This window comes from Prunus avium, chromosome 4 (genome assembly GCF_965620075.1).
Source record: "Prunus avium chromosome 4, drPruAviu1.hap1.1, whole genome shotgun sequence".
Lineage (NCBI taxonomy): Eukaryota > Viridiplantae > Streptophyta > Magnoliopsida > Rosales > Rosaceae > Prunus > Prunus avium.
The window spans coordinates 25,658,867-25,679,839 of record NC_142287.1 but is presented as its reverse complement, the minus strand read 5'-3'; the positions used below and the strand labels follow the sequence as shown (position 1 = coordinate 25,679,839).

Genomic DNA, 20,973 nt, shown 5'->3' with positions numbered 1-20,973 from the left:
CTAACTAGAACTAATCAGGCGGGACTTAACAGTTCCCAAAGAATCATTAAGCAATAAAAAATCAAGCCAAGCAGGGCTCTCCTCAAGATAGTAACAGCCTAGATCCAAATTGTGACTCCAAGTAGCCAACCCGTCAGCTACATCATTCATCTCTCTATAGATATGTTGAAGCTTGATCCTTCGAAACAAGTTCATAAGTCTTTTACAGCTACTAATCAGCCCTGCATTAGGATGACAAGCATTCAAAATCTTACTCTGAACAAGAAGCACCGCAGTCTCAGAATCCATCTCAATAACAATATCCTCTACTTTTTTCTCAACAGCCAAGTTCATCCCAAAAAATAGCCCCCACAACTCAGCTTCAAGAACTTCTCCCTGGCCTGAGTTGACAGCAAATCCACCAATCCACTGACCCAAATGATCCCTCAAGACACCTCCAGCACCAATGGCACCAGTACTGTTCATGCGAGATCCATCGACATTTAACTTGATCACACCAATTTCAGGAGGAACCCAAGCCAACAACACTTGCACCTTATTAGCTCCCCTATTATTACCAGCAATGGCTTGAAACCAATCCTTTGCAGCAGTAAAGATAAAATCTTTGGGATTGAAAGGCAAGTCAGTATTATCTTTAAAAATAAAGTCATTTCTCCATTTCCAAATATACCAGCAAATGAAAATAAACATAATTCTCCATGGAATCTGAGCAAAGTGAGCCTTGGAACACAAATTGCTTAATAGCCAAGGGTGAAAATCAGATTGGAAAAAAGGTCTAGCATGCGTAGAGTTCATAAATAGATTCCATACCTTTCTTGCTCTAGAACAATCTCTTAAGATGTGCAAGGTAGATTCAATAGGCCACTTACAGTAATCGCAGGCACCGTTTCCAGTGAGATGCCTTCGAACTCGCTGCTCATTGGAGAGAATTTTCCCCTGAAAAACCAGCCACAAGAAAACTTGGAGTTTGGGAGGGATTCGAAGCTTCCATAGAACTCTCCACCAAGGGTTTAGCCAATCTGCCTCCTGAAAAAGCAAGCTGTAAGCAGACTTGACAGAGAATAACCCATTAGAAGTAGGTTTCCAGATCCGGCAATCCTCCAATAATCCCTGAAAATCAGCTGAACAACCAGTAACTTTTTCGACCCATTCCTCAGGGAGAACACTCCTCAACTTCTCCACATCCCACCAACCATTCACAAAAAAATCAGAAACAAGGGAATTCAAATTGAGATCAGGAGCAAGGTCCACTGTCTGCATCAAAGGTATATCACTGATCCATTTATCTCTCCAAAACTTAACCTTGTCGCCTTTCCCGAGTCTCCAAGATAATCCTTTGTCAAGCAGTTGAGCACCAAACATAATCCCCTTCCAAGTAGGAGAACAATTTTGTTTTGGGGCCAAATTAGGCTCACAAAAGGAATGGCTCTTAAAATACTTCTTTTCAAAAATTTGGGCCCATAACCCCTCATCCTTCCTCAATAACCTCCAGCCAACTTTAGCTAGAAGAGCTTGATTCATATCATGAGTTTTCTTCAAACCCAACCCTCCCTTACTTTTGGGTTTACAAACAAGGTCCCACTGGCACAAGTGGATCTTATGCTTCTTCGCACTGCCTCCCCAAAAAAAATTGCGATTCACTTTATCCAAATCCTCACAAGTGCTCATAGGGAGTTTAGAGGTTTGCATTGCATAAATTGGTATAGCTGAAGTGACAGCTTGAATTAGAGTAGCCCTTCCAGCTGTAGAGAGAACCTTACTTTTCCAAGAAGCCAGCCTAGCATGCATTTTGTCCACAAGATTGCTATAAGTAGCCTTAGTTACCCTAGAGTGTAACAGAGGCATCCCCAAGTAATTGCCTAGGTTCGAAGTGAGAGGAGAACCACATATACTACTAATATTAGCAGCCATTTCTTTGCTAATATTAGGGGAGCAGTATATTGCAGACTTTTCAAAGTTGACAATCTGACCAGAAGCTTTACAGAAGAGGTCCAAGTAATTCTTCATTATTCTTGCTTGGTGAGTACTAGCTTCAGCAAAGAGAATTAGGTCATCAGCAAAAAATAAGTGGGATACAGCAGGCCCAGCTTGGGAAGCTTTCACCGGTTTCCATATATTCTTTCCCACAGCCTCCACAATGAGGTGTGAGAGCTTTTCAATGCAAAGAACAAAAAGATAAGGTGAGAGTGGGTCACCCTGTCTAATACCATTGGACGGAGTAAAAGTCGAAGTGAGCTCCCCATTCACACAGACTTGATAGGTGACAGAAGAAACACACTGCATGATCAACTGAATCAAGGTAGTAGGCAAACCTATTTCATGAAGAACTACCTCGATAAAATTCCAACTCAACCGATCATAGGCTTTAGATAAATCAATCTTCCAAGCCATAAACCCTTTTTTCCCCTTAGTACTCCGAAATTTAAACATAATCTCTTGGGCAATGAGGATATTATCTGTAATATGTCTACCGGGAACAAAACTCACCTGATGGGGACTGATTAGCTTAGGCAGAATAGGCCTCAGCCTAGCAACAATCACTTTAGAAATCACTTTATAAAGAGTGCAGCAAAGGCTAATAGGGCGAAAGTGCATCATAGAAACAGGGTTAGCCAATTTAGGAACTAGAGTGATGAGAGTAGCATTCAAACCTTTGAGAATGTGACGCTCCCTGAAAGCTTGAGAAACCAGGTCATAAATGTCATTACCACACATATTCCACTGATTTTGGTAGAAGCAAGCAGGAAACCCATCCACTCCAGGGGCTTTGAGACCACCTATATTGAAGAGACTTTCCTTGACTTCACTAATATCAACACGAGCCACCAGACCATTCAAATCAACATCATTGATACTGGGAAACAGATTAGGCATGGATAGCCCACTGTGATCCCTGGGAGTCATAGAGAAGAGGCCTAGAAAATAATTCACAGCAAGCTCTTTTAAACCTTCAGCCTCCTCTACCCACAAATCATTATCATTTTTCAGCTTTTCAATCCTATTTTTCCTTCTTCTAACAATGGTGGTTAGATGAAAGAACTTAGTATTACGGTCACCTTCTTGAAGCCATTTTATCCTTGATTTCTGTTGCCAAAATAAGGCCTCCTGCTCAAGAACGGCATTATACTCTGTAACAAGAGATTCTTCCAACTGACTGAGAGATCTATTAGACCTGTGATGCAACACCTTTTGAATACCATTGAGCCGAGCTAGAAGCTTCACTTTTCTTTGCTTTAAATGCCCAAAAATAGCCACATTCCACTGCTTAAGAGGTTCCACCAAATCCCAAGATTTATGCAGAGCCGACCCAGCCCCTTGTTCCCACTTTGGAATCACAAAATTTTGAAATTGCTCATGCTTCAACCACATGGCCTCAAATCTAAAAGGTCTACTGTTAGGACAGGAAACCATTCGAGATTTGAGACTAATTTTAATGGGGCAATGATCAGACTTGGTCCTTGGCAGATGCTGAACAAAAGCATCAGCAAAGGTTTGCCTCCATTGAGTATTACACACAGCTCTATCCAGTCTTTCAAAGATTCTTTTATTGCTCCAAGTAAATTTAGGCCCCGAATAGCCTAAATCAACCATACTATGATCATCAAACCACTTCTTGAACCCTTTGAGTCTACATAAATGAGATCCTCCAACCTTGTCATCTACATTGAGCATTTCATTAAAATCACCAGCAAGGAGCCAAGGCATCTTGTGACAGCTAGCCATAAAATCCAGGTATTCCCACAACTTCTCCCTTTTAGCATAACAAGGGTTAGCATAAACACCAGAAAACAACCAAGGCTGTTGACCATGCCAGGAGACGCAAGCAGATATGGTTTGATCAGAAGTACCAATAATCTCCACCCGAATTCTATTTTCATTCCAGAGCAGCCACATACCACCAGAAAAACCAATAGGATCCACCACCTCACAACCAGAAAACCCTAAGGATTTGATTATATTAAGAGCCTTGCTCCCACCAATCCTAGGCTCACAGACAAAAAGAAGATCCATATGATGCAGCTTAATTAATTCCATCATATTAAATTTGAACTTTGTGCAGGCTGCACCACGAACATTCCAACATAGAATATCCATAAAAAATATAAAGGAGATGGTTCACCCAGAGGCTCACCCTAGAAATCAAGAGTCAACGGTCTTACCTCCAGCAGACTTGGAGGTATGATTAGCATCTATCTCACCCTCAGCGTGAGCTTGATCTTCAGAAAGGTCCATTCCTTCCACAGGGCAGAAACCATTTGTCATAGCAGAGTCCATAGAGGCATTATCCACATCAGGCTCCCGCTCATCTGCTTGCTTACCATTCTCAGTTGTAATATTTGGTGGTTGGTGTCCAAATATATACACACCTTTATCCTTTGGCAAAATTTGACCCCCTAGCCAATCAACCAATTGATCATTCATAGATTCCCCGTGAGAGTCCCTCCTTTCATCAAACACCCCTTTGCCTTTATTCAAAGGCCCAACCAAATTATCACCCTTATCACCCAACATGCTTGGCTTAACAGTTGCCCCTGAAGAGCTCAAATTTACTCTCATATTTGAGATATCTTGTAAAACAGGTCTAGCCCCAACTTTAGAATTTTTCGACTTAGTCCACACCTTCCCACTTGGCCCAGTAGTATCATGAGCACCAACCTGAGCTCGAGGCAAAAAGACACCACCACCTTCCACAACGTCATGCCCAAAATCATCTCCAACCTTTCTCAGAGCATCAAACCGAGATGCTTGAGGGTTCAAACCATTACCCTGCCCATTCAGCCCTTTAGACCCATTTTTAGGCTTCCTCCTAGAAGGGACGTTCATCCACGGGCCCCGTAAATGCTCCACATCATTATCAACATTTTCCTTTTCCATAACAGCAACCGAATCCGTTTGTTCCAACTGAGAGCCAGTACAAGCTTTCCCATTCCCCTCTGTAGAAGGCTTCACATTCAAAGTACAGTTCTCACGTTTGTGTCCATAAAGCCCACAGAGATAACAGATATCTGGCAACCCTTCATATTCAACATTATACCAAGTTTGATTAATCTGGACAAAAGCATCCAGAGGCTTAGTCAAATCAAGCTCCACACACAATCTAGCAAATTTACCCCTATTTTGACTAGTAGTGAGAGCATCAATCTTAAGAAGCTTACCCAGCAGATTTCCAATTCTTTTAAGAGCCCATACATCAAAGCACTCCAGTTGAATTGCAGACACTCGAATCCACACAGCCATACGGGTTATATGAGCTGTTGCAGGGCAGAAACCAGGTCGCCATTTCTGGAGAGTCAAGTACTGTCCAGCAATAATCCAAGGACCCTCAGTAAGCACAAAGTTCAGATCGTCTTCCAAATCAAATTTGACCACAAAATAGTCATTCACTAAATCAATCAATTTCCAACCACCCTTGAGACTCCACTTTTGTTGCAACCGGTCACGAAGATAATTATAGGTATGAGACCTACCCAAAAGCTTGATGATTAGAGCGTTTTTCCATGGTTGGCAGAGTCTATTCATCGCACGTTCAGAAAATTGGATGCTTGGTCCTCGATCCCCACGTGACGTCACCACATCATCATTATCCGTAAGCTCCTCATAATCTGCATCCAAGGAGTCCACAGCAATACCCATATTCTTGGCCAAATTTACTTGATTCATGAGTTTGTCACGGAAGCTCCCAGATCCCACAAACAGGGGCACAGGTGCTAGTGGGACAGTTTCGGGGGATGAATCAACCATCGGAATAGGCTCGACTTCGCATTCCGAGCTAAGCTCCTCCGACGATCGTATCCGCTTAGAGAAGCGAGGATGTTTTATGAAAACCCCAGGAGATCCTTCAGCCATGGTTTAGATTAGCACGAAGAGCAGCCAAAATGGCTGAGAAGCCACCGAAATTGGCAGCTCTCAGTCGATGAAGCCAACGAAAGGTCCAAAAGCGAAAGATTGAAGGGGTTGCCTCTACTGAATTATAGAGGTTTTAGTTAGGTATATGCATAAGGGTGCATTGAGTAATTTGCGGCTCTTTGCCCCCACATTATGTCCTCTATTTCAAACACAATCATATAATTAGCTAATTATTAGAATAATTAGCAACTCAACAACCAATTAGTGGTTGCCAAAAGCAAAAGCAAGCTTGAGGAGGAAATAAAAATAAAAATTCTTACATTTCTTTACAATATATATATAAATCATGATGATGTAAGAACAGAGGCATTATTATTGTATGCAAAAAATTTATCCGCGAAAGGACACGTACTTGAGAAGAAAGGGAATTGAATAGTTTCAACTACCAAGTCCGTCCATCCACCCGCTTAATAAGAAAACCAACCTTGAAGCTTCATTAAAAACCCACTAACTTTACCCCCTCTGTCAACAAGTCAACAATTCCCATTATGGAAACCCAAAAAACTAAACTACCAAATCAGTCCACACCGACAATCAAAAGATGGATACTGCTCTGTCAGCCTGCAATCCGTAGCAATCACAAATCTCACCCTCACCAGTCACCATTTCTGTTGACAGCCACGGGAGAAGAACTGGCATGTCACACAAAGGAATATCACTATTTTGCAATCATCATCCAAACCACAGTATTGGATAGGATAGCAAAACAGTGCTATATGAGTACAAGTTTTTCTCCAGCTACTGAAGGGTTGTAGCATTAAGGCTTAGATTTCGATACTCTCTAGAATTCTTTGAGTTTTGCTTAAAACTATTCAACACAAGTTTTAATCTCACTAACCAAAACACTCTTGTGCAAAAGGAAAAAAGAAGTACATTAACTCAAAGCCATACATAATTGGAGATGCAAATTCAAGGTTGGATAAGAACATGATATAGAATGGAAAATATGTGCAATGAGAAGAAGAGAAAAATAGAAATTTTTATTGTTGAATAATTGGTTTGAGAAAAGAAACAACAATAATAACATATTCATCCTTCCTTCACTAACCCAGTAAGTACCCACCGGACATCCAATCTCCCTCATGACTTCCATTGTTTTTGTATATATCACATACATGTACAGATCCTCTGCTACAGCCAGCCAGCCAGCTCTCTCTCTCTCTCTCTCCCTACCTATCTCCCTCTCAATGAGACACACTCAGATTCTCCCTCCCTCTCTCTCTCTCTCTCTCTCTCTCTCTCTCAAATAAAACTAAAAGGCCAATTTAAACAATTGTACACAGTTATCATTTTTTTTTTTGGAAGTGGGGATACAGGAACCAGGCCGGCCTACATGAGAATGAAAATGAAAAAAGTTCAAAGATATGGTAAAAAGGAAAAAAGGAGAAAGGAGGAAGAAAGTGGAACCAGAGAGCAATGAGGAATGAATGAATAAATAAAAACTGAACAAGGAACTAAGCTACCTCTCTGGGATCCACTGGCATTGGTCGCTAACGAGATTATTTGGTGATTCTGATTATGTCACAGGTATCTGGTAAAGCTTATATGGTGGAGGCAGAAAGGAAGGGCTGTAGGAGAGTTCCTAACAAACTGGGGGCCAGGCAGCAACAAGAAAAACTCAAAACTACGGCAGGGCAGCAGAATTACAGTACAGTCCTGATTCTAGAAGCTATAATGCCTGACTGAGTGTTCCAACATTTCACGGCTGGGGCGCACCATTTCCTTCACTCGGCTACCATTTTTGTAAATCTTGAATGTCGGTACAATCCTCACATTTTCAGTGTTTGCAACTGCTTGGTTTTCTTCAATGTCAACCTATGATCCATCACCATAATAAGTACACAAATTTCCTTCTCTTAAATATGCTTATGTACCAAGTACGAGAGCATGCAAAGCGTAGTCAAACTAGAATATGATGCATTGTATCAGTCAGTAATTTACCTTGAGGAAATTTATGGATGGGTACCGGCCACAAAGTGTGTCCAGAAAAGGAGATATTTGCTTGCATTGGAAATCAGAGGCTGCTTTAAAATGGACCACAGAGACACCTGTAAATATGACTTTTAGGCAATTGCGCAATGATGTAGTGTAAAAATAAGACGGTGACAGACCTGTAGATAGGGAGGCCTACCTGGTAAAGCCATTGCAGCTCTGAACTGCTCAAGACCTAATATTTCTTCTACTTCACCGCCAAACTTCATATTATAGACTTCTTCCCCGCGGGATTTTTTTAATGCAACTTGAGCATGAAACAAAGATTCAGCAACTTCATTGTCGTCAGGAAGCTCCCTCCTCAAGACCTCATAATCTCTAACAGCATCTACCCATCTTTCTAGCTGTAATACACAAAAATCTAACAAACTAAATTGCACATTTTTTACAAAAGGAAAAATACATGAAGAAAGAAAACAAAATGATGAGGTTTAGAAATGCATTTTACCTTGCTGTTTGAGGCAGCCCTTCTAAGTAGGGCTTTTGTGTAATTGGGTTTAATACATAGGGCCTGGTTGCAGTCTTCAATGGATCGCTCCCACATCCCAAGTTTAAACCAACAAGCTGCTCTGTTGCAAAATAGAACAGAGTTTGAAGGATCAAGCCTCAGACCATCTCCGTATGCTGAGCAAGCTTCAGTGAACCTTTCGGACTTGAAGAGATCATTGCCTCGGGCACGGGCTCTCACAACCATACGCACATTATTAAGCAGCACTGCAGCTTCAATGTTCCGAGGATCAATCAGCCCAGCTTTCTCAGCAGCAGTAACTGCATTCTCAAACCTGCAACATCCATCATCTATCCTCACTCTCCACAAAAACTTAAACCATCTTATTTCTGATGAAGCCTAGAATCTTTGAACTCACCTTCCAAATGCCATCTCAATTTGGGCCATGACAAAGTAACTGTAAGCTTCAGAAAGCATCCCCAAGAACTTAGATTGTGAGGGGTTGGTCTCTAATTTGGGTGTGTTTGATAAGACTAATTCAGCATCATCAATTTGGTGGAGCTTCAAAAGTGCTTCCGCTCTACACATACAGAGCTGTAAATTCAATTTGAACAAGTTCAGCATTTCGCTACACTTTCCATTGCAACAAATCATCCAATCCTGGTAGACAAAACTTATAGAAACTTAGAGATTAATATTTACCTGAGGAGAAAAGTCAGCTCCAGAAGCAATAGTAGCATCACATTCTCTCAATACACTTTTCCAATCTCCTACACGACGGGAATCTGTACATTTTTTGAGATGCTTCTCTACTGCCTGCAATTTCTGTAACTCAGCCGGATCTGGCTTCAACCCTGGAAAACAAAGGTGCCTCCTGGCATTTTCAACTTGTCCTAACCTGCCATAACATGGGATTCTGTCAAGTAAATTCCCTGCTGCATTAAGCTGGAGAAATACATTGAAATTCAATCCACCTACAATTATATAAACCATCAAAACACTGGATCTGTAGAATTTAAATCTAAACGAACCAGCAAAAATTTGGAGCTCCACTGAAAACCTCTAAAGAAGATTCCAGTAAGCTGGTATATCAAGCAATACAAAAAATTGCAGCAAAACTGAATCTGTCCATTCCACTAGTCAAATTCAACTAATTGCTACCCAAGGAAGCATACATGTGTTCATCCAGGAAACTAGAATGACACATGGAAATTGTATACACATAGTAACTAATGTAGAAATCTAAAGCAAGCAAGAAAAATACAGGAGAACAAATCAACAATCCAAATCAAAAGGGCAAACCAGAGCAGAATGAACCAGATCCAAGGACCAAACAAGCAGAGGCATTCTGTACAATGTTGACCAGCTAATTAACAAGACTGACACTAACCCATCACCAACTAATTCACCAACATATTAGCTTCAAAAATGAACTGAGCTTTAGTCTTTTACATCCCAACAACTCACCTAAGAAACAAAGACCCCAAACGCTGGTGAGCTCTGCCATAATTGGGATCCAACCTTACTGCCTCTTCACATTCCCTCACGGCCTCCATCAGCCGCCCGAGACCGGTCAATGCCGCCGCCCGGTTGCTCCGGTAGGCTGGATTGGCCGGAGACAATGCGATTGCCCGATCGTACAAGCTCAAAGCCTCCGCAAAATGGCCTCTTCTGTACTGCTCATTCCCAGCTCTCTTCACCTCCTCTGGATCCGCACTCACCATTGTTCTCTTCAACAAGTCACCGCCGCCAGTTACCCTCGAACTCACAGGACTCACCGCCTCTATGCCGCCACCTTTGGCCGCCGGGCCGCCCCGCATTATGCTCCCGTGACCGTAATTGCCCATACCCGAACCCAAAACATCGGTTCTGGAGCTCCGGTTTGGGACCATACCCGTTTTTAAGATTTTTCCAGACGGGCATATGTTCCCAGTGGGCAAAACATTGAGTGGCGGAGAGTTCACAGAGCTCTGACCCGAGTATATTAACGGGTGGGTGGAGCCGGAATCGGATCTTGTATGGCCCGTTTTGAAATTCCGGGTGTTTCCGGCGGATCGGACGCTCTCGGCGGCGGTGGGACTGCTCTCACTAGAGCCTGACAGCTCGCCGGAATGGTTGTTTGGGGCTGAATCGGACCTTTTGGCAGCTGGGTTGGGCCCATTTCGGCCTGAGAACGATCCGGACGAGCTGGAGCTACTACTTGTAGCAGTGGCGAGACCGCCGCTTTGACGGGTCCGAAGAGGGGAAACGGGTGAACCCAGATCGAGCTCTCGAAAATCAGGCTTGTTGGCTTCGCAACTCAGCGAGTCACGGAAGCGATCGTTGAGCGAGTCGAGGCCTAGCTCCGAAATGGGCTTCCCAGAATGCGACATTTCCAAAAACAAAAGCAAAGCTTGTAAATTTTTTCTCTCTCTCCCCCTCTGTAAATTTTGGTACTTTTTTCTCCTTTCTAGGGTCCTCTCCCTCAGCAATGTATGCGAGTGAAGCTACTCCAAGAAGAACAACAATGGCGGCAAGCAGAGACAGACACAGACACAGACACACACAAACCCAGAAGCAGCAGAAAATGAAGAGGCTTTGATGAAGACATCAAGAGATACAGAGAGAGAGAGAGAAGGGAAAGAGAAGCCGAGATGGGGATCTCGTGATATAAAAGAAGGAAGCAAAGAATGAATGTGAAGTCCTTAGAGAGGAGAGAGAGGAGAAAGAAAGAAAGAAAGAAAGCAAGGAGAGAACTTTTATTGTTGTTTTTTCTTCCCTTTCTCTCTTTCTTTCACCTGCTGCTTCACGAGACAGGTTTCTCTCTTCTCCTCTTGTTTTGTATTTTTATCATCAATTTTCTTTCTCAGTCTAAAATCTAAGAACTAAAATCTAAAATCCCTAATAAAAATCCAATATCTCTATCTCTCTCCTCTCCTCTCCTCTCTCTTCTTTGGGTACTCTCCAACCTTCCTCCATAATTCACTTTATTTGTTGTTTTTTTCTTGCAGAAATTAGTGCCATGGAGGCCTACTCTCCCTTTAGAGGCCGTGAGCAACAAACACACTCCCCCACTCTCTTCAATGGTGACACCTAAGCATTGGCATTTGGGCTCTCTCTCCAACTCTTTTTCATGGCCTTGCTTGCCTTCCTCTCCTTTTGTCAAACATATTGATTTTGACTTCACATTGGTTTAAGCCTCATTATGACATATTTTTAATCATGTAGATTTTGCTTAAGGCATGAAAGGTGACAACATGGGAAAATAAAGTGCCAGCTTATATATATGAATTCATTTTTTCTTAAATAATGCTTGTATATTAAACAAAAACCCACGATGGTACTGCTATCGGCGGTTTGTATTACTGGTACTTCTCTTTCCAAAGTTAGTAAACAAAACTTTGAATTCTTTTATTCTAAAATGAGTATACAACATGAGTCAAATGAATACTTGTGAACATGTGATAGTCAAAAGATGAATATTTAGGATTGATTGTAGAGAAGGTGCACAAATTACATCAATGATGTTAGACTACTTCCTTTTATTACATTGAGAGGGATTGATATGAACACTTACATTTTCTAATCATAACTTATTTATCTTATACGTGACTTTCACAAAAGGTTTGTAACTCAAGTGGTTAAAAGTATTTATCTGTGCACCTTAAATCCTAGATTCGATTCTCCCCTCCTCTAATATCTCTTGTATTAAAAAAAATCTTATATATGATCTTCTTAGTTAATACGAGCAATTAATTAAAATTCTTATTTTGAGCATGTATTTCAAATTAATTGATACGCGTAATGCTATTTATTCATATTTTACTTGTTACATATATTAATTATAGCTTTCATATTAATGGGTAAGCAAATGTTCGAATTCGGGACATTTCTTTTAACCGAAAGAAGAAAAATATGCTTATAGAGGCTTAATGAAAAATGATATTAACTTGCAAATCAGTAGTCTCAAGTTCAAACTTTCATGGCATCTTGGTAGTGTGTATACGAGATTTTTCGCGGTAGAAGAGAAAAAGAAAAGAAAAGAAAAAAACACAAAACCAAACAAAACAGAAGGCTCAACGGTCCCTAACCACGTTGAGCTGAAAGCCTTGTCAGTAGTATTGACAATGACAACAACCATGAATTCGTGAAGTGAAATGGTGTGAGTACTTACACCTTAGCATTAATGTTTTTTTGGCAAACTACTTCTCCTCTCATCCTAGATTTCCTGTACTTTCCAGATTTTTTACTTTCCTGATGCAAAATACAAGATTTAATTTAATGACTGCTCGAAACCAAATTACCAAAACACCCTCCACGCTCTAGCTTGTTTCACATTTCTACCCCTTGAATTTCCCCTTATTTACGGATATGCCTCGGAAACCCCCCGTCCACCTGTTTCGCTGTCCTTCCTTCTTCGATAAGCCCGAGAGAAAAAAGGGAGTTAAAAGTGAAAACGTTGAATGAGAGTGGCAAGGGCATTATAGAGGATGAGCAATGAGATTGGGGCTATTTTAGTAATCTCGGGTGGGTATCGACAGAAGTAGCTGGCCATGTGCAGGTGAGAGTGCCGTGCCAGCTGGCCCATTCAGAGAATTCCTCAAGCCAAACAGTGCCGTCCAGCTAAGCACCAAACGGCAGGGGCTGACATCGTTTAGTAATGATACGGAGAATATGCCTCTGGAGAGAAACGTTGTCGTTTTTGAGACGATGGATGGTGATGGTGACAGCAGCAGAGGAGCAGGGCCATCCCAGTGACGTTCGCATGGAAAGCAAAGGAGAATGATGACCAGGCAATCCATTTCATGCCAGGTAGGCTAAATAAACTTGGCATGGATATATTTTTTTTCTCCTTTCATTTTTTTTTTTTGTATTTAGTTTTCTTTTTTCTAAATCATGAAATCGAAGATGTTCAGGGTCTTCTTGTAGCATGTTGGCTTTGTGTTACATCTAACGTTGGATTAATATGTAAGGAGTTTGAAGTTCAAGTGATTAAGAACTTACAGTTATGGGCGGCTCTGAGGGTGTGCAAGTGGTGCCACAGCATAGGGCCCCAAATTTTTTTTACATGTATATTATGTATATTAATATTATAGGTATTATATATATACTTGAGCGTATAAGAACATAACACAAGTGTGTATTTGGTTGAGTTGGAATTCATCCCTTTGATTTTAGTAAGTAAGTTGGATTCGAGTTCATATTATGTCATTTAGTAGTTGTTTTTTTACATTTCTACTCCTTTTTTCTATTGTTAACAACCAGAAAAAAAAAAAAAAAAAAAGAAAGAAAAAAAGAAGATGAAAGAGGAAATACGTTAAAGAAGAGGAAAGCAATACACACAAGCTTTCTCCAATCAAACAAAGAAATTTGGAGTGTATGTTTTCACCCACTCAAAACAAAACAAAAAAAATTAATGTCTTGTTCCTCTTTCATTTTCTCAAATTGAAACATTAAGACTATTATGAATGTTATTTATGAATGTTGTTTATGATTGTTATTTCATGCTAATAGATGATGAATTTTAGTTATTAATTAAAAAAATTATTTTATGGTGTTAAGTCATGGCATTTTTTATTATAAATATTTCCATATTAGATTGAGTGCTCTAATTTAAGTTTCGCACAGGGCCGTCAAAATCTCAGGACCGCCCTGCTTACAATTATTTATCTTTGCATCCAAAATCTTATGTTTGATTTCCACTTTCTCCAATATCACTTTATATAATTAAAAATTTCAATCAGCACTAAATCAATGAAGACAAAAAATAAAAAATGCTAAATAACATTGCATTAATTCTCTATTATCCATATTCAGTAATTTTGAGCATGCCAATCCTACATAAGGGATTTCTTTGTTTTCACGTAATTGTAAATCTAGAATCTAGAATTTATTTAATGGTCGAATAGAAATTGAATTTTATTGGGACGTTTTTTGCAGTGAAAGTTACAAGTTGTTTTTGTTTGTGAGTATGTGAAAATTGCAATCTATCTTGATAATTTTTTTAGTATATGCAATTTAGTATTTAAAAATAGAAACAATTCTAAATTAAATTAAAATGAGTTGGAGAATTTTGAGCGATCAACTAGCTATTAATCTAATGTAGGTAATATCATAATACGTATGGTTACAAAATGGTACGTGGCTGTCACGTGTCAAATCATTTACAGATAAAAATGGGCATGTGGTGCCACACAGGCACAACCTCTCTGAGCTGTGAGCCACTAATGTTAGAAAAGAATAAATTTTTGCATGTAAATTGTAAAACAAGAAAATGTTTAAATTCAGAACAAGTGAATAGAGAGGTGTATTTAACTATTGTTTCACAGTCGATGGATCTAACCCGGTGAAAATTGGTCTTGACTTACAGACCAGTAATTATGTATTTGATTCTCTATGACATTTTGATGGTGAGTATGAGAAACTCCTCTCCCGCTTGTAGTTTAGACTATAATTGTATTATAAAAAATAAGTTTAATTTATAATATGTCATAATTTCAGTCTTTTTCAATATGCTTTAATAAATACTTTTCACTCTCTTAACCTCTTTAAGTATTTTTCATAGAACATGTCCCAACTCCAGAGTCTTTTTCAAATACAATTGTCATATGCTTTGACAATGTATATTACTTTTCACCCTCCTAACCTCATTTGACCAAACTACTTGCTTTCTCATTTTCAAATATTTTGTGTTTTTTTGTTGCTTATTTCACACTATATCTAATCTAACACTTCCAAAAAATAATTAAATTAGCAAGATACATTGCGTGTGTACAAGTTCAGGAGAAGAAAAGGGGAAAAAAAACCTCAATTTCAGAAATGGTTATGTCTTTTTCCCTTTCTTCTTAGGTTGCTTGCTTGTAGTTTACATTTGGTATCTTCGGATTTTATGTTACATATCTTACGAAGTCATTGTTATCCGATTAACCTGAATTTGGACTTATAAATCGTCATGGTGAGCTAATGATGTGAGATCCACGATAACGATAATTTCATTTAATATTTCACTTCACTGAACCAAACATCACCCAAAAGTCCAGTGAATCTTATCAAATGACGAGGGAAAAATATTAGGCAAGATCACAACTAATTCCTCTTAAAAGGATTTTGAGTCATATACATTCTTGTGAATGACTATTGTTTATACGCAATTGTATATTGAAATCTATCCAGATGAATGAAATATTTGCATTACCATCATAAAAAAAATACAATAAAAAAAATAATAAAAAAGACAGCCATTTTTAATGGCATTTAAAATAGTTCCATGTCAAAGTCCTTACAAAAACGACACCGACAAAGTAGTTCTCTCTTAATCCAACGGCCTGGATTATCTCGGGGGCCTCCAAGCCAATTACTTTTTGTGAAAAAATGGTTGATTTCCTCCAATTCCAAGGTGTGTGTGTGCATAGACTTTGGAGATATTTTAAGACTTTCACAAACTCTATTTAAAAAGGGTATAAATAAATAAAAAACGAGAAAGTGCGACATTTACAGAATCAAAATATTTATTTAAGTGTTAAATCTTCTGGGGAAGGTTCAGTCTATAATGAACAGTGCCCAAAGATGCATCCTAACCTAATTTATTTGTTTATTAAGATAATGTACTCTCTCTCTCTCTCTCTCTCTCCCTCTCTCTCTCTAGCCCACCATGACAGTGGATGGAGGAGTTTGAGTTCTTTTTATGGGCCAGGAGTGCTCATGGCTCTGGTGTTAGATGTCTCCCTCTTTGTGTCCCAAACATTAATGGATGTAAACAAAGGTCATCAATCAATACCCCCCTCCGTACATACAACTAGTTTGTATTACTATTATATAAACCGGCCAGCCAAGTTCATTTGCTTCACCATGTTCCTACATTTAGTGTTCTCATATGGGGGTCTTAATTAGGTGGTATCGGCATATTCTGATGACAATTCCCACCACCGTAGCCCTACCAATAGGCCAATCTAGACCGTCACGCGTATTAGGGATGGGGATGACAACACGGTAGGGTGGGGATCGGTATGTCTTCGTTCTCGTCTCTGCTTCTATTTATGCTCCTCAACACTTATCCTCATTATTGTCACGTCGCATTATATAAGAATTCTTTGTCTTTTAATCTTATATCTAGGTTAACTCGACACCATTATATTTTGGTTTTTACAGGCAAATGTATGTATGTGGCAAAATAATTGACAAAAAAACATATACAGTTACTTATAGCAGCACTTTTATTAGTTTGCAATCAATTCATTCAACTTTGTTTTGTCGTGCAAACGTAAGTTCATGATTTCATTTTGGCCCGATTTGACTGTTAAGTCATGGTAAAAAAAACATGCATCTTCTTTTTCAAAATTACTGTTTATGTGACTTACCTAATTAATTAACTAATTACCAACCCTCAATTCTTGGACAATCTGCCTCTCTTTATAGCGACCAAATGTAGTCGACCGTTGGGTCAGAGTTAATTAATTCCTACCGTTCGGTCTTAAAACCTACTCCAAAAGCATATTGACATTAAAGAAAACTAGTCAGATTTGACCATTAGGAATGAAAGTTCAGAAATTCACTGCAGGTTTTATATACGCAACTGCACTACATTGGTGAGATTTGAAATTTTGCTCATTTTGGAGTAAAAAGAATAATTAAGGATACCTTTTTGACTTAATTAACTTATGATCATGAGTCATAAGTGATTTAATTAAAGAGAGTTGAGACTTTACATCATATTTAATCGGAAATATTTTTGCTAACCATTTTAATCTAAGGTGTATTCTTCATTCTCAACACTTGACACGTGTTCATAGACATAACCATAGTTAATTCTTTGTTTTGTATTTGTGGAACCATAGTTATGTCAATAGACACGTGCCAAGTGTTGAGAATGATAATGAAAATACACCTTAGGTTAAAGTGGTGAGCAAAAATGCTCTCTATTTAATTTGTCTTTCGCTATTGAAGAGGATGATATGCATCCATTGCTTTATATGTTTTCATGACTAGGGGAATCATCTTGAATGATTACTCTAGCCAATGGTTTAAATTTTCACACAAGTAACGTACATGTCCATACCAATAATTAAAAATTAAAGGTAATGGTGTACACTTACTAGCTACCCTGTTAGTATAAGCTGTATATACTCTACATTGTTGGATGGAATTTTTGGCATTTGGGTAAAGATTTAGCAAGCAGCTTGTAACTCAAGTTAATGAGTGTTTATCCTGTACATCCGAGATTTTATGTTCGATTCAATTCTCATGTGTCAATATCACTTATAAGTGAAATATATAGTTGAAGTTGCGAGGAAGTTATAGGCCCACGTCATCGAAATTCCAAACCAGAGCCTTGCCTTGCAAGTACTTGCAGAGTTGCAGTCGCTTGAAGCATACAACCAAACCCGTTTGACTAGTTAAGTGTTTTTAGTATTTAAAATCACTATCATAATTAATATGAAGCCAACATAAATAAATATGTAATTGCGTGTCACTTTAGTGAAGAATTGGGTGCCAAGTTGAAGATCCTGATGTATAAGTTACAAGAATCTGAGAAAGGAAAAATAAGTTGAATCAAACGAAGGTGATGTTAGCCTAAGACAGTAACAACAATGAACTCTATATATAGTTTATCAAGTATGATACTTTATCTTTACGCTCACTATAAGAATTCGACTCTAACTTTCTTCTTTTAGGAGAATTCGACTCTCGTCTTCTTTTGTTTTTGGAGAATTCGACTCTCGCCTTATGTTTTTATTTGGGAAATTCATTTGTTGTATTTTTAAAATAAAGAATTAACTTCTGGCAATCACATGCTAATTAGTCCCACTTAGCCATCACTTTGTGTGACACATGCAACGGATAGGAACTAAACAGGAGGGGTGCCACTGTGGCAGCAACAGCTAGACTGGGGCTGCTACCATTTTTCCTAGCCAATATAACATGTCTTGTTGAGACAATAATAAGAGAAGAAAAGGACAAAAGGCATCATATGATTGGAAACATAAAACCCACAAATGAAAAGCTCTTCTAGTATGATGTCATGGTCAATTAGGGAGGAGAAAAACTAAATGGACCATAGGTAATGCTTGCTTGTAAAAATAATTAAAATTAAAATAGTATTATCAATATAAGTAATTACTAATGAACTAATCGACTAAAAATAATATAGAAGAGTGTTACGGATAATCACTCATGTAAGTGATTTTTGATTGCAAATGCATGCGAGTCTTAGAAAGTCTCACATGTATCAATAACCAGAAATCAATCTGTTCCAATCCCACAATAACATTTTTCTTTTAATCTTATCTTACACTAATTAAAGTAATTCACGGAGGCATTGGAGCAACAATGCTTAAGGGTTAATGATTAGGCTAATTAGGCATTGGCTCCCTAAATTAGTTGGAAAATTAGGGGTGTTCATGCTCTAGTATAACAATAAATAATATAGTTCATTACCATAATTAGGTCCATTAGTGACATAAGAACAAGGTTGTTCCCACATACCAAACCACATATGCAAAAGCTTTGTTGGTGAGATTATTCTAAACCCAAAAGATAACCAGCTCTTAATAATCTACTAAACCAATTAGCCCACAGATTAGGACCTTTAAATCCAGAAGAAATCTAAAGAAAGATTGACAAAGTGTGCACATACACATATACATGTGTATATAATATTTGTACATGTTGTGTGTGTCCAACTTCCAAGAGCCTAACCAGCCATGTGAGAACCATGAAGAGAGGAAGAGAGAGCTAAGCTGCAAGTTGCAACCTTAGAATGTCTTGGACTTTGGAGTCCTCTGTGTTGTGTGTAAGAAAGGAGTACGGATACATAAATATTAAGGATTAAAATTGCAGACCCTATAATCATGGGGGTCAGAAGAAGCATGTTCATCACATGAGAGATAGGGAGTTTTAATTTTAATTTTTTTACAAAAGCCAGAAGGGAAAGGGGGTGATGAAATTTCCTGGATCCTGGTCTCTAATTGGTCTCACTTACTTTTTGTCCTGTACAGATATTGTGGTCTGCTCAGTCAAATTTGTTTTTCCTCCCTAGATTTTCCAATACCCTCCCTTTTAGGTTATGAATCTTGTTTTTTTTGTTCTTATTGTCACAATGCATTGTCCAGGCCCAGAAAGTGTTTACCTTTGTGTAACAAATGTAACAAGCTTTGGGATTGGATTGGATTGGATTGTACTAAAAAGAAAAGGAGGTGAGTGGTGGTAATGTAGAAACCGGCCGAGCAGTGCCAAAAAGGATGTCAGTTTCAGATTGCAGAGAGTCTCTAAGAAATGTGGTAGGACTTTGTCATAGAGCTGCAAGGTCACGTGACAGCCATGTGATCATTGAAGAGAAAACATGATGTTCTTGGAGGAAATTTGGATATGTGATCCTCTCCTTATCTCTTTCAGCCTCTGCTGCTTCTCTCATCCATCTTTCTTTACAAGTTTATCTCAGTTCTCAAGTTTGCACAATGTCACATTCATATTGTGTACTGGCACCACAAACCCAGTTGATCTTTTTTGTTTTCATTATTTTCTTGACTGAAACAAGTTCTGGTTAAAATTTGGCATTGGTGATAAGGTGTAGAGTGCTTGCTCCTGGGAACTTAGAATTAATGTGTCCTCAGATTGTAAGAGTACGGATAAATAAACTAAGCAAATTTCAGACACAAATAATCATAAGTGTCAGAACCATTTCAAGGATCAGCTCATAGATTTCTTTGCTTGTTTCATGAAGGAAGAGGGTTGAGACATCTCTTTCTCCCTTTCTAGGCTTTCACATACAATTAACATGTTTTCACATATGAGCAGCAACTTTATAAATTAAACTGGACCCACATTTTGTTTTTAGTCCCATTTTTTGTTAAATCATTCAAAGGTTCATTATAATTTGTTTACTGACAGCGATCCCATATTAAAGTTCGAATTCCCTCTTCTTCGTTGATTAAAAAAGGACGCAAGTGATTTAATCTCCTATGGTGTTCAGTGGTTGTATAACATTGATTGATCATGTGAAAAGTTCTGAAGTCCAAAACTTACTAAGAATTTGTACAAAATTCTTCATTACGGAAATAAAACAAGCTTTGACAGATGATGGTTTCATAATTGATTTTAGACTTGTAGTGGAATCTCACAGAATACAAGCTAGCTAGATGTGCTTGGATAGTCCTTTTCCTCTTTTTTCAATGGGATTGGGATAATGTTTTAGCTATCATTGGATAGTGATGTGTTTGGAGGGTACATAAAAACAGTCTAAATAATTAGCATAAAAAATCAGTAAACCACATGCCTCTCTAAGCATGTATGTACATTGGTCTCTGTTATCTCCTCCCAATTGGGTCACCTTGGATTCCTGACCTGTAGGGAAAAGGGCTGAGGAGTTTCCCTCATGGCTTGGTTGTTAATTTGTCCTCAAGCTCATATTCCTCAGCCATTGTTTTTATTCATTCAAATCACATTGGATTTCTTTACTTTCTTCATTGAAATGAATTGAATGTTTGCTTCTTGATTTTTGTGCTGAGTATTATTAACTTGGGGTTCTGAAATGGAAATATGCACCTCCCACTCCCACCACAAGAATAAGTGTTGCACGTTTTGAATCTTTTTTTCTTTCTTTCTTTTAATTCTGACCACTTCCAAGAGCCAGTCAAAGAAAAAAACAAAGA

At 38.7% G+C, this 20,973-nt stretch overlaps 2 protein-coding genes across 3 annotated transcripts; both read right to left on the bottom strand.

The window, feature by feature from the left end:
• Positions 1-5,847, bottom strand: LOC148295105 (uncharacterized). Its single transcript, XM_088252390.1, has 2 exons — positions 4,161-5,847; positions 1-4,061 (listed from the first exon to the last, which is right to left on the bottom strand). Exons 1-2 carry the CDS (start codon positions 5,845-5,847, stop codon positions 1-3), a joined length of 5,748 nt encoding a protein of 1,915 aa, XP_088108516.1.
• A 1,019-nt stretch (positions 5,848-6,866) lies between these two features.
• TTL1 (tetratricopetide-repeat thioredoxin-like 1) lies at positions 6,867-11,270 on the bottom strand. Of its 2 annotated transcripts, XR_015835277.1 has the most exons (8): positions 9,815-11,270; positions 9,050-9,245; positions 8,766-8,941; positions 8,348-8,681; positions 8,039-8,243; positions 7,849-7,955; positions 7,371-7,722; positions 6,867-7,236 (listed from the first exon to the last, which is right to left on the bottom strand). XR_015835277.1 is itself a non-coding variant. In XM_021968364.2 (7 exons), exons 1-7 carry the CDS (start codon positions 10,717-10,719, stop codon positions 7,570-7,572), a joined length of 2,076 nt encoding a protein of 691 aa, XP_021824056.2. In that variant the 5' UTR covers positions 10,720-11,270; the 3' UTR covers positions 6,867-7,569. The 2 variants fall into 2 exon arrangements, 1 of the variants encoding a protein (XP_021824056.2); XM_021968364.2 differs by having other exon boundaries at positions 6,867-7,722.
• Positions 11,271-20,973: the final 9,703 nt, after the last annotated feature.

What these genes read in the sequence shown, in the direction of transcription:
- TTL1 (XM_021968364.2), bottom strand. Translation starts at nt 10,719, where the DNA reads ATGTCGCATTCTGGGAAGCCCATTTCGGAGCTAGGCCTCGACTCGCTC. An exon ending in GAGCTGACTTTTCTCCTCAG is followed by an intron (nt 8,942 to 9,049) that starts GTAAATATTAAT and finishes TTGAATTTACAG; the next exon opens with CTCTGTATGTGTAGAGCGGA. An exon ending in GGGCTGCCTCAAACAGCAAG is followed by an intron (nt 8,244 to 8,347) that starts GTAAAATGCATT and finishes TGTGTATTACAG; the next exon opens with CTAGAAAGATGGGTAGATGC.
- LOC148295105 (XM_088252390.1), bottom strand. Translation starts at nt 5,847, where the DNA reads ATGGCTGAAGGATCTCCTGGGGTTTTCATAAAACATCCTCGCTTCTCT. An exon ending in TACCTCCAAGTCTGCTGGAG is followed by an intron (nt 4,062 to 4,160) that starts GTAAGACCGTTG and finishes TTCGTGGTGCAG; the next exon opens with CCTGCACAAAGTTCAAATTT.